Consider the following 13,469-nt stretch of genomic DNA (forward strand, 5'->3'; position numbering starts at 1 on the left):
ATAGACGCTGACCAAAACTATTTCGTACCCAGATCTCCTCTTTCGATGGAAGAACGCCTTGCTTTTGCGTGTAGTGTATGCCGGAGTCTTGTTTTGATGCCCCTTGCTCTAAAGACTTATGGTTTAAATCCCGGGTTTAAATGAGTGCTTTAAGAACAGCCTTCCTTGGTAAGAGGAATTTTGTTTTCTGCACCCAAGGAATAGGATGGCTTCGATCATTTACCGTTGAGCTTTCACAGAAACGTTCGTTGTGGAATGGGTTTGTCCCATCGCGTTATGGCGGGGTCATTTCAGCAAGGTGCTTTTCCAAGCATAGCAATAACACTACAGCCTCGCACGATGTCGACGAAGATCACCCAGAGAGCACCGAAATTTTGCACAAGCTTCGAGCTCGCCATCATTACCACCACGACAAAGATGCGGGGAAACTTCACGAAGTCTTCGTGTTAGAACCCAATTTTAAATGGGGGAAGAACCGTTTTCGAAGTGTTACAAGCGAACATAGATTAGATGAAGCGTGCGCACTAGTCGAGTCGATTGAAAACTGGAAAGTCACGGGCAAGAGTATAGAATCTGTCAGAAAACTTGATGGAAAGACATTTTTTGGAAAAGGGAAAATCGAGGAGTTGACTGAGAAATTCCAAGAAATGAAAAATTCCTCTGCTCCATTTGACAGTGTTTTCATTGATGTAGCTCAGCTTAATACACGGCAACACAAAGAACTCGAAGATCTTTGGGATGTGAAGATATTTGACAGATTTGGCGTAGTGCTGCAAATATTCAAGGAAAGGGCCAAAACTGCGGAGGCCAAGATTCAAGTCGAATTAGCAGAACTGCCATACATCAGGTACTGTACACTTACAGGGATGACCCTACTTGGCCCACGGTTGGCATGAAGGTGGCTTTAATTTGTTGGCTAGGGTAACAGATAGTGTTGCTCTAACCAACAAATAAAAGTTAACCGCAAGCAAGCCAAGGTGAAGCTAACCACAAACAAACTAGTGACATTCTGCCATTCCACTGAATAGGGTTATCCCATTTACAGCCATTGCTATAACTAACCCCCCCCCCCCCTCCCTCCCTCCTATCTACTTCGCAGCTTCAGGTAAGGACAAACTTGACTCAAAATGTTTGGAAATAAGCCTTATCACGGTTTTCAACGCCATCTTGACAAGTAGGCAAAGCAGGTCAGGGCTCAAAATAATTTTTGGATACTGACCGGTCATGTTGACCGGCCAAATCATTTTTGCTCGTCAGTCTCGTTTTTGACCGGTCAAAATATTGAGTATTTACTTTGAAGCAATAGCCTATTCTGCCAAAAATTTCGCCTCATAAGCTAAGCACTCATTGTTAAAGAGTATAAGGCTTAAGCAAATTTTGATCGCTAAATTCATTTAAGAAAGAAATCGTTCCAGACCACTAAAGAAATTGTGCATGGACACTGCAAGCCCACGAGCTCCAAATAAGATGCCCCTAAAGTTCCAAGAGCAGGGAAGCCCACGCACAGACCCCAAGCACGTAAAAGAAGATAGGTAGAGAAGGAAAGTAGGATTCTCAAGGGATTTCTCAAGGATTTTTGTGGTGATAGGAGTAAAATAATTTAAATAAATTTTAAACGATAAAAGCGAAAGGTATAAAAAGATTTCACTAGCACTAACTTAAAAATTACACGTCAAAAATAAACCATACCAAAAATCTCCAAAGAATATGAATTAAAAAAATGCAAGAGATGGGGGCTTTTAGTAGGAGCGGTTAAAATAGATTGTCGCTACATCAACGAACTCGTATCAGCCTAGGTGAGGGAGTGACCTCGGTGAAGGGAGAAGATACGGTCAACGAGTACGAGTTCGAGTGAAAAGAAGATTCCAAAAAACGAAGCTTTTATATAGTTTTTTAATCTGGGTCTTGATATCCGACCCTCGCAGAGCCTAGACAAAACGCAGCTTGAGTAGATTACGCCGAATATGCGCAATGTTTTCCCCCACAGTAGTCGGAAATATCCGTATTTTTTGTGTTTTGTGGAGCAACGTACGATAAGCCTGAAAAGAACGGCTACCCGGAAAATCAAAATGCGTCGCAAAAACAAAGCGTGAACGATATTTTGCTGTTTCATTTGTAATTTGCTCCGTATCGACTCCCGAAAGGTCCTAATTTTAAATATAAAAATTCGGTGAAATTTGCATGTTTATTTGTGTAATGTTAGGAAATATGTGTATAAATACCCGGGGGAGAGCCATTTTGACAAAATTAAGTGCATCCTCCGCGAAGATAGGAAATTGTTAAACTAAATAAAAATCGAAGAAAATGCACAGGATACCTGACTATACTTCATCAAGCATCAAATTATTTTACAGTAGAGCAACGTTACAGGAACTCTCTAATTAAGTAGCACCACGTTAGTGCAACTGTCAGACAAGGGGACATGTTCAGTTGGAAATAGGAATTTTGAGATGGATTAGGTTTTATATTTTATTATTTTCTGTGATTTGTGGTGAAAAACGTCGGACTCTTACTTTCTAAAAGTGATATAGTCTTTTAAATCCACTAACGAGTGCTATTTTTCTCGGCCCGCCTGAAATTGAAACTGTAATTGTATACGGTGTTAATGAACGTTGATTAATATAACTTTGCCATGTTCATTGTTTCTTTTAGCGTATTTACAGACGTGGATGTTTCCTGTTTTATTTGAGGAAACCGTAACAAACGCAGAGGTGACCGTCTCATCTGTATTCTAAAATTTGTGACTGCAAGCTGAATGATATTTATGATTTTACTGTATATTTCAAGCAATACTGCGAATATTTTTTTTGTGTGTGTTATTTATTTGAAAGCCGTGTACGTGACGGTCAAAATGACCGTCGAACCAAAATTTTCTCCGGACAAATCGTCATTTTGGCCGGACATTGTCCGTTGACCGGCCGTTATTTTGAGCCCTGCAGGTAGAAATAACAGTGTTTGTGTGGGAATCCGATGGCAAATACCTTTTACAGAAATTGAATTCTGGACAACTTATGAATTGTAAAGTTAAGATGCTTGACAAAAGTTTTTATTCGCCAGGATTATGGAACGTCCCAGGTGGGACGTTCCATTGGATCCCGCATAGGATCCCAGCCGGGATCCCGCCAACTTATTACGTTAGTTTGAAAAGTAAAATTATTTTGGAAATCACACTTGTCCTGTTTTGTCTTGTTCAGCTTTGACCAGATTTCAACAGTACATGTATGCTTATAAACAATAACATGTTGTTACTTGTTAACCTCCATTAAAATCCTCAACTGATCATTTAAACAGTGACTGCATTTGTTCATTTCCGGGAATTTTAACACTAGTCACCACCAGGCTTGAAATATGACAACATTTATAAGAGACATACATTCTATTAATTGAGGGGAGTTTAATGTAATTCTCAGATCACTGATAAGTTTTCAGTTGCCATCTGAACATTTATATTATTTGTTACCTTTTTTTTATTTATTTTTTTATTTTATTGAATGAAATACAAACATTTACAGTAAATCGACACACACACACACACACAAAAAAAAATACAGGAAATAAAGTAAATAAAAAAAAATAAAGGAATAAAAGTACAACAAAGGAAAGGAAAATTACATAATCACTTGTTTACATGAATATTTAAAAACAATATATATATCTAGTGCCTACCTCTCTCACTTAATTAACACTAACTGAACTTTAATTTAGGAAAAAAATACTGTAATTAATAAGAAGATTAAATAAGTTCTGGACAAAAGGGAGAAGCAATTGTCCCTTACTCTGATGATGGATAAGTGATATTTCTCAACACTGAGCCGGAAATTCAATTTGGCAATAAATTCTTCAAAATTGCATGTTTTAGATTGGAGCTTCTGACAATATAAGTAATATTTGGCAAACAATAAACAGAAATTGAGCTTTAAAATATTTTGGTTGTCTCCTGTGCCATCCATAACCCCAAAGAGCCTTTCCAGTTTGGAAATCGAATAGCTAGTGTTGTTTGAACTATTGAACCAATTTATAAGTTTATCAGTGAGCATCGTGAGTTGGCAGTCTGCGTAAGAATGCAATATAGAGTCAGGTTCATCGCAATATAAGCATCCATTATTTGTTTTAATTCCATATAATTTATATGCAGCTCTTTTTTGGTGACGATTATTCGGTGGATTAATTTATAATAAAATTCTCTTAACTGGCTGTCCTTACAAATTTTGCTTATTCGTGAGAAAACTAACTCCCAATTAAACACTTGCAGATTAAGATCTTTTTCCCACTTCTTTGTTCTGGATGGTTCAATTATGGAGGCGTTTATAAAAAAGCCAGTAGTAATCCTTGCATTTTAATTTGGCAATGTCTAATATAATCGAGGCGGAAAACTGAAAGATTAAATTGTTGAGTCTATTCCTCACGTCGAAAATGGGTTGAGCTCGTGCTTTCTCAAGCAAAAAGTCAGGAATTGCAGAAAGTACACTGTACTTGTAAATAGTTTAAAAAAATTGCATTTAACGTTATATTTCTCTTGGAATGCTTGAAAAGATAAAAATTTCCCGTTATTGTCTAAAATATCTTGTATTGTAGATATCCCGTTTTCCATCCATTTTGGGTAATAGAATGGTTTTCTATCTATTAGGATATCTTTGTTGTTGAACAGGATTAGAGCAGATTCACTATTTGGTTCATAGAGGTTCTTCAACTCTAGGAAATATGCTAACATGTTTTTGTAGAATAGTGGAATATCATAGTTTTCTAAGGCGCTCATTATTTGTTACCTTATGAAGTCCTACGTTGAAATTTGATTTGTTTAACCTGACATACCGTACTTATTCGATTAAGCGCCCAACCTCGAATAAGCGCCCACCTCAAATAAGCGCCCACCCTGTAGGTTGGAAAAGTTAATAAGCGCCCAGCCTCGAATAAGCGCCCACCCCCACCCCCCTATAATGAGGGTACATGAGGAATTTTGATTATTGTTGAAGTTGAGATTAAAATTGACTAAGTACTACTAAGAGACTATCCCGAAGACCGATTTTTTTTAGTTTTTTTTTTACAAACTTTCAATGAACATTAAAAATTCAGCTTTCGTTCATCTTCACGTTTAGTTATTATACATTGTTTTTTTTTTTGCAAAAATAAATGCACTACTTGCTAAAAGTTGTGAAAATTTAATAAGCGCCCAGCCTCGAATAAGCGCCCACCCTCAAGGTCCAAAAATTTAATAAGCCCCCAGGGCGCTTAATCGAATAAATACGGTATCAGGTGGAATGTATGGATCCCACCTCTGATCCCAGGTGGGATCTCACCATCCCACCTGGAATCCCAGGTAGGATATGTAAATCCCGCATTTTAGGTGGGATCCCAGGTGGGATTGCCTTTGGCTCCCGGGTGGGAATGGCAGGATCCTGCCACTCAAGGCGGGAGAGTGGCGGGATCCCGCCATTCCTACCTGGGATCCCAGGTGGGATGGACGGGATCCCGCCTAGATCCCCCCTGCCTTTTTACCTGGGAGGTGTCTGTCTTATAGAGTTGTCTGTCTAAAAGAGGTGTCGGTTAAGAGAGTTGACTCTTCGTTTAATTGTATCTTTTTAACACTTTACAGGTCAAGGTTAGTACATGCTGGTGAAAATGCCAGTGGTTACGATCAACAGAGAGGAGGAACACACACCAGAGGAGGATCTGGAGAAACACTCCTAGAGAAACAAAAAAGGGTTTTAACTGATCGAGAGCGAAAGCTGAAAAAGAAGCTAGAGGTGATCAAAAAGCGCCGTGAACAAGTCAGACATGATAGACACAAGAAACATGTGCCAACTGTCGCAGTTGTAGGGTACACTAATGCAGGTTCAGTAATCCACCAAATGACCTTTTTTAATGTAACTTACATACTGTATGTTTTAGCTGAAGATACATGTATTATAAAATTCTGAAAATAAGCCCTGGGGTACAATATATTTGCTCAATGCCCCTTTCAGGTGGGCTGATTTTCGGGGAGGGCTTACATACAAGGGCTTACAATGTATTTGTGGATGGAGATTTGTGCTTCAAAAATTCTCAGGTTTCTATATTTTGATAGGACACTGTGGTTAGAAGTTAGCCTGTGTGGCTGGTGTTTAAAGGGGAGGGAGAAGGGGTCCGGGAGTTCGAGTGCGAAAATTGTCGAAACATAAAAGTACAATCAAGAGAAGCAGTGTATAATAAAATTACGATCTTGCTCAGGGTACATTTACATGTAATTTCAGTCGTTTCTGATTTAAAAAAATTGGCCAGACATGATGTCAAAAAGGTTGAGATTTTGCCTGGAATGGGCAAATTTTGGTCCACCATTGTCTGATGTCTGACTTTAATTTGCATCCTGCACCTGACACTTTTATTTGCATCCTGCTGACATTCATAAGTATATTAAAATTCCTGAAGCATGAATGTCTGATAAAGAAGTATAATAGATAGATGATAAAAAAGAAAGAACAATTTATAAGAATTACATGTACAATGAGGATTAAAATGCACCAATAACTGCAAGCCAACATGCTACACATGGAGACATCTAGTCATGTACATTATCATAGCCTTTGTCACTTAGAAACTGAATTTTAAAGTTGGTTATCTCAAACTGCAGGTAAAACAACCCTAATAAAAGCCTTGACAGATGAAGCCAAGATGCATCCTGAAGACAGGCTTTTTGCGACACTTGATGTGACAGCTCACCCGGGAAAACTGCCATCAGGAATGACAGTTCTGTTTATCGACACTGTGGGATTTGTGTCTGATCTGCCTCCAGAACTTGTTGAGTCATTCTCTGCAACTTTGGAAGATATTGCAGATTCTGTAGGTTTGCTCTTCCTTTTTCTTGCTTATTAAAGTTAAAGCAATTAGAGTTTCTAAAATCACCCTAAGTCAACATAATTCCAGGGCTGTGACTCAAATCATGGAGTGTGACGATTTAAGTTTAAGGTACATGAATTGACCAATACTTTTATTTAGTACTGTTTGATAATTTTTTAAGAGTGGTTCTTATTGTATCAAATCTCTACATGTAGGTGAAGTTGTTGTGTTTGATTACTCAAATAAATTCTATTGTATTGAGTAGTATACTTCTTGTAGTGCTGTTTATTATGCTGTAGAAAGGTGGCTGTACCTTGAAATATGTAAGAAAAAACCCTTTTTCTAGAAGCTGCATTGTATCACAAGTACCTTGTACCCTGTTCCAGAGCTGAAAATGATGCAAAAGGTTTTTAAACCTAAAACCTAAAGGACCCCCCCCCCCCCTAAAGGGTACAAAGTACTTGTGATGCAATGCAGCTTAGAAATTTGCTAGGATGTTGCAACATAATGTTTAAATTTGAATCCTTGTTTAGCTGACATTTTTCGTATTCCTTGCTTATTTTTTTAGGATTTAGTTGTCCATGTGCGTGACATAAGCCATCCTGAGTGTGACGCACAGCTGGAGGATGTCATGACAGTTCTTGAAAAACAACTCAGCATCAAGGCACCTTTGATTGATAACATGGTTGAAGCTCAAAATAAGATTGATCTTTGGTATGCATCGGTAACTACGTGAACTAGCTTGATAAATGCTACAATCCCAATCAAAAGCAGTAGAAATACAAGAACACTTCAGGAGAACCTCACCCTCCCAAATAATTTATATTTCAATGTTGCCGTTCTAAACAAGGCATCTTTGATATGGAAACAAATCAGTATTCTTCTCAAATTTTGCAAGAATAATGCAAGTACCTTTACTGGGTTTTGGTCATGGTTGCAACCTGAATAGCTGGCTGAATTTTGATTGAAAGTGCCTTGTTTTATGGCGTAGCCTCTAATGATAGCAGCAACGTTTTTTTTTTTTTGCTTCTCAGCTTTGACCCTTGCCAAATTTCCTTCCCCTTAAAATAGCACCATGAGTTTCAAAGGCTAAATAATTGCCCGCCCGAGGCTTACTGCCGCAAAATGTTTAGTTTCTTGGACTATAAATGAACGAGTAGTTGGGGCGTTAGCCGTGCCGTACATTTAACTCTCGGGAGCTAATGCTTGAAAGTCTCCTAGCGCCATCATACTGTGAGCCATTCGTCCTTAAAGGGGCTAGGTCACGGTATTTTAGGCAATTCTATTTATTTTCGTTAATTAGAAGAGCTGTAAACTTCACATTAGCGAAGAAAAAGTCATTTATTGGCAAAATCACAGCCACATAACAAACAAGGATGATTTTCTGGCACTGTCAATGACACTTTCATACAAATTGAGATGAACTTGAAAAAAGTCGGGCCGACGTTTTTCAAGTTTACCCGAAGGAAATCCGTTTTAATCTTTTCGAATTTTGCCCATTCATGCCCATTTTTGGCCTTTCTGTGTTTCTTTTGAGTTTTTCACAGTTTTAAGCCGTTATTGTGATATTTCAGTTAATTCTATGACCAGTTGGTGAGTGCCGAAATTGCCTAAAATTGCCATAGCCTCCTTAAAGACGTACCGAAAACAACTTATCTATCTCCTTCCTTTTTTCCGTTCTAGTGATGAAAAAAGTTTGCAGGTTAGATCTGGTGTGCTGAGTGACAAACGTGCAAACATCTCCGCCGTCAACAAAACAGGATTGAATGAACTGCGCGGTATGATTGAGCAAGGAATTATGGCATCCACAGGAAGGCAGATAAAAACACTTGTTTTTCCTCCTGATGGACCACAGCTCAGGTGAGTTTTTTAAAGCAGCTTTCTTGCAACGGGGAAGGGCGCGTCAAACCGTTGGAGTAGCAACTAGAGAAAACGTCTAAAATTCCGGCTACCTCTACATACAGAGATCGGCCCTTTTCCATTGCTGCGCCGAGACTTTGGAACACTCTTCCAACAATTCATTATTTCAGTCGAAATATTTTAAACAAGAATGCCATTTTTTATTTATTTATTTATTTATTTATTTATTTATTTGTTTGTTTATTTATTTTAAATTGTAATTATAATAGGTCATTCTTAGCGTATTTTTTATCTCATTATATGTAGATCGGGTTTTTATATTTTTACTTTTTAATTTTAAATGCGTAAACGCACTGAGACGTATGTAAAGTGTGTGCTTAGAACTGTTATTATTATTATTGTTATCAAAGGGAAGACCAGTTCTCCCAAAAATGACCTCGCTGGCACGGCTCCTATTGCTCATTTTCCAAAAATTTAGAGCATCCGTACCGGCGAGCGGACTTGCTTGTAGCTTGTCCCGCTGACCGTTTTATATCTTTCCCATAGTTTCTAACCCAAGCATATAATTATCAGTGGAACGAGTGGAACTGTTTGCGGTACAGTGTGTCAGTATGTCCTTGAGAGTGCGAGAAAGAGGCTAGCTTCCTGTTTCAGGCGTTTGGTTAGACAGGTAGCAGAGCGTAGAAAAACAAATTTTCTATCATTTCTTTTCCTCACCAAGTTTTCCACTAGCCCTTCTTCGCGCTAATCTCGTTTTTCGCGCTGCTCCGTAACTGACCGAACGCCTGGAGCCTTGAGCCACGCATTGTGCCACGCATTGTGTCCCCAATTAGTCCATAAGGGCTAAACACACATCATTATCTTACACATTATCTTATCTGGAACGGAATGGCTTAGGATAAGTCATGTCAACCCCACCGCCACGTTTCTAATGTTTTGGTTGGTCATGTAAAAAGGAACCCATTAGAAAGCTTGAGGCACGCATTCCTCCATGACCTCCATGCCTCGCGGGCCTGTTGCCTAGCGACGTCTTAGAAAAACAAGTATAAATCCTTGAGGTGATGAAAAAAGGTTTTTTTTTTGATAAAGTGACTTTCAGCGCTTAACTTGACAAATACAGATAAATTGATAAACTTATTTTTGGGTGCTTTTTGAGAAGTTTTTTTTTTATTCATCGTAGCTGGCTTTACCACGAGACAGCAGTCCAGAATACATCAGCAGACGAGGAAGGAAATATTGTAGCCACTGTTGTCATGGACGAGGCGACCAGAAGAAAATACCAAGCAAAATTTGGAAGTTTTGATTAAATACTGTTATTATCGTACTTTACTGGACTTTTAACATTTAAAAATGTAGAAATAGTTAGACCTTCGTAATAAACAAGGCTCAAAGCTGAGACATCACGAGTCGATGTTTATTTTTGTGTGTGTGAATAATAATGGTTTATTTGGGTTGACAAGTTCGTTTGTTGTACAGCCGCTTCAACCGAAAACAATTTAAAAAGTTGTAAAACGTTTCGGAAGCTTTGCGTTTAACTAAATTTGCTGTCAACTTTCTGTCTTCTGCTGTCTACTTTTTGCAAAGTTTGAGGCGACGCTACAAATAAGTCACGTGATGCCTTGGGATGTTAAAGAACATGGTCAGCGTTTTTACCGCGCTGACCTGGACACTAGTTTTCACGTTTTGAAAAAAGTCCACGGTGGACTTTTTTCAAAACGAACCTTCAGAAATCTGCTTTAATCCTTTCAGTGTTTCACTAAATGGGAAAATTTAGAAAAAAAAAAAACACTGAGAAGATTGAAGCAGATTTCTGAAGGTTTTCTACGCGTATTTTTGATTTCGGGTTAAGGTGGACTTTTTCAAAACGTGAAAACTAGTGTCCAGGTCAGCGCGGTCTGAACGCTGACCATGCCCCTTTAAACTTGCAACTGGCGGTTCTTGTAAATTGTCTTGCAACGGCGCTACAGAATTGCGAAGCAAGGTGCAACAAACATTGCGTATCGTAGAGCCCTCGCAGAAAGATTAAAACAACTCCTATGTACTTTTTTTGATTTAAATGCTTCTTTAATTATTTTGTTTTTCATTGACATACATTCCGTAAACAGTCCCTTAGTTCTCTTTAAAATGCACCTTGTTGACGTGGTTAATACATAAAAGACTGTTCGTTTAAAGAAAGATAGACTTAGAAGGTGCTAATGATCCCTTATTACCGTTGCAATTTAAGTTGTTTTTAAGAATATAAACTTTTTTTTTAAGTCTATGGTGAAAAATAAAGCAGCTCTCTTATTCTTGGTCACGCTTTACACTGTAACGCGTTAGCAGTCACACCACCACCTTAACAATTTTTCTGTAGACGGTTGTACAAGGCGTCGTAAGCATTTCGATTGCGCAAATTTAATGCATCATCGATATGGACCACATCCTTCACTCTGAAATCACCTCCCCATCGCAGGCCTGAATCAGCACGGATCTTGTCAATGAAGCACTTCACACCTTGATGTTGGGTGGGGTCACTCAAGCATCTGCTGTTACACCAGTAACCAGGCCCTGACAAATTCATGTCGATTGCGTGACCCACAAAGTGGTTGCTGCGGCTGGCGGGTGTCACGATGGCTCCTCCAATCACTTGTCCGGATTTTCGAAAAGAACTCGTTATGTACACCTGAAACGTAAGTGCAATAATTGTGTTAATGGGATGTCACTGTCACACACACTGTCACGAAGTCACACTGGGGGGGGGGGGGGGGAGGGGGGACTTGCTTTTGAAAGTGACGGGGGCTGCTCGTCGTCTCGCTTAGTGGTGTAAATTTCGAAGTTTTGATCCCATTTTGGCTGTTACAGGCATCCGATCTTTTTTTCTTTAGCCATAATGGTCTCGTTTAGGGTTACACACGGAGAAATATACGAATATAAATCCTCTTTTTAGAATTTTGGTATCTTTTAGGGGTCTCGAGCCACGCCCAGATTGGTCTGTTTTAGGGGTTCTTTTCAAAATTTTTGACGAGCATCCCCGTCCATTTATTTTATGGCTACAATACTACGCGCGCTCTGGTTGGCTGCTGAGCGGGCATTATTTTCTTGTAATGACCGGGCATTATGAAAAATTTTCTCGGCTCGACGGTTTTTTGAGTTGTAAGTAAAAGCTACTAGCGCAATTGCGAAAACGACAATAAATACCAACAAAATGTAACTATCTTTTCAATAACTGAAAGAAAGATATTAGCATACCGATTCTTCTTTAGTATGAGCGACGAAGAGAGCCACATACCTTAAGGTTACTATTTTTAGCGACTACTAATTTTAGCGATTTTTTATGAGCAAGATTTAGCGACTATTAAATTTAGCGATTTTCCGAAAATTTAAAAAAAACAACTATAATATGATAGCTAAGATGGAAATAAATGTTCAGTAATAGAACAAAGTCACTTAAAATTGAACGAACATTACCATTATCAGAAAGAACAAAGTGAATTGCAAATGTTAGAAAGTCGTCCTCGTCAGAGAAATCAGACATATTTTCCACGATGCCGGCGATCCCAGCTCTCTCCCAATCCTACCTTCTGACGTTGTCATATAGTTTGAAAAGGGCCACTGTATTTATTTTGCGATCCTCTGGCGGGCGGGGGTATTAAATTAACGCGAATTAAATTTGACCGAGACAAATTTTAGCGAGTACTAAATTTAGCGATTTGGCCCAACTCGCTAAAATCGCTAAAATTAGTAGCCGCTAACAATAGTAACCTTAAGGTAGAGCGAGAGCAAGTTTCACCTCGGTGTTTTTTAGACATTTTTAGAATAGCGCTAAAAGGCCATATAAAAAAGGTAAGGTAAAGTATGTGTCCGAGCCATGAGGCTCATACAGCCGGAGCTTATCCCGGTTTCCGTAGCATTAAGCGACTAGGAGTATTGCTACTCCCCCCTGGATGGGATGCTAGTCCATCGCAGGGTTACCCCCCAGCAGTAAATTTGCCGGTACCCATTTGTACACCTGGGTGGGCATGGAGAGAGGCACTGTGAGAGTAAAGTGTCTTGCCCAAGAACACAACGCAGCGCCCCGGCCAGGCCTCGAACCCGGGCCGTTCGACTCGGAGTCGAGCGCGCTAACCATTAGGCCACCGCGCCTCCCATATAATAACTTATTAACCATATAATAACTTATTAACCTCGTCCGTTCGGTCATTACAGGGAAATCCCAGACCTCGGTATGAGATTCCCCTGTAATGACCCTCTCTCGGTTAATAAGTAGTATTTAAAATAGGAACCCCCCGGGGGGGGGGTCACTGCTTCTACTGATGGTAAACGTGGGTGAAGAGATTGATGCGTGCCGACTTATTTCAGACATTTCACGACAAATGTTTTCTGTAACGTGGAGATTTGTTCTTGGAGATTAAAGTCCTTCTTGTGCATTCTTGGAGAATATTCTAAAGTTTTTGTTTCTTGTAAATTTCAACGTTCTTATAAAAAGGCGTAATTTTTATTTAGTTTTTAAGGCTTCTGTATTGGTCGCGTGTTTTGATACTTGTAATGGAGCGGTGCGTTGTGGCATGAATCTTGGTTTTTGCGAACGAAACACTTACAAACTTAAGCAGAACACAAGAACGAACACTGAGAAACATAGGCGCAAGCAGAAATACGATTTATCCTTGTCCTTGAGTTACACTGCTCTTTTCCTTGTTTGAGTTTGGGTCTCAATCTATTGGGTTTCTGATTGCGTCGCTCTTTGAAAATCAGACTTTGCCTGTGCATTAATTGCGCGGACGTAAATAACTTTCCTTTACTAGAGAACTACCCACAGT

The 13,469-nt window shown here is 39.2% G+C and overlaps 2 protein-coding genes across 2 annotated transcripts in view; one reads left to right on the top strand and one right to left on the bottom strand.

Moving 5' to 3' along the window:
- Positions 1-52: 52 nt before the first annotated feature.
- LOC144650877 (putative GTP-binding protein 6) lies at positions 53-10,071 on the top strand. The gene is made up of 6 exons (XM_078510641.1): positions 53-847; positions 5,594-5,832; positions 6,608-6,816; positions 7,382-7,527; positions 8,497-8,673; positions 9,854-10,071. Exons 1-6 carry the CDS (start codon positions 141-143, stop codon positions 9,978-9,980), a joined length of 1,605 nt encoding a protein of 534 aa, XP_078366767.1. The 5' UTR covers positions 53-140; the 3' UTR covers positions 9,981-10,071.
- A 641-nt stretch (positions 10,072-10,712) lies between these two features.
- Positions 10,713-13,469, bottom strand: part of LOC144650878 (uncharacterized) — a 4,305-nt gene continuing 1,548 nt past the window's right edge. The window contains exon 3 of the mRNA XM_078510642.1: positions 10,713-11,335. Within this exon, the coding sequence (XP_078366768.1) occupies positions 11,009-11,335 (327 nt within the window). The 3' untranslated portion in view covers positions 10,713-11,008. The remainder of the gene's footprint in view (positions 11,336-13,469) is intronic.

Source organism: Oculina patagonica, chromosome 4 (genome assembly GCF_052425735.1).
Source record: "Oculina patagonica isolate OP01 chromosome 4, crgOcupat, whole genome shotgun sequence".
NCBI classification, from domain to species: domain Eukaryota; kingdom Metazoa; phylum Cnidaria; class Anthozoa; order Scleractinia; family Oculinidae; genus Oculina; species Oculina patagonica.

Excerpts from the sequence above, each read along its gene's own strand:
- LOC144650877 (XM_078510641.1), top strand. The coding sequence starts at position 141 with ATGAGTGCTTTAAGAACAGCCTTCCTTGGTAAGAGGAATTTTGTTTTC. Across the intron at positions 6,817-7,381 it reads TGGAAGATATTGCAGATTCT|GATTTAGTTGTCCATGTGCG; the intron begins GTAGGTTTGCTC and ends TTATTTTTTTAG. Across the intron at positions 8,674-9,853 it reads CCTGATGGACCACAGCTCAG|CTGGCTTTACCACGAGACAG; the intron begins GTGAGTTTTTTA and ends TATTCATCGTAG.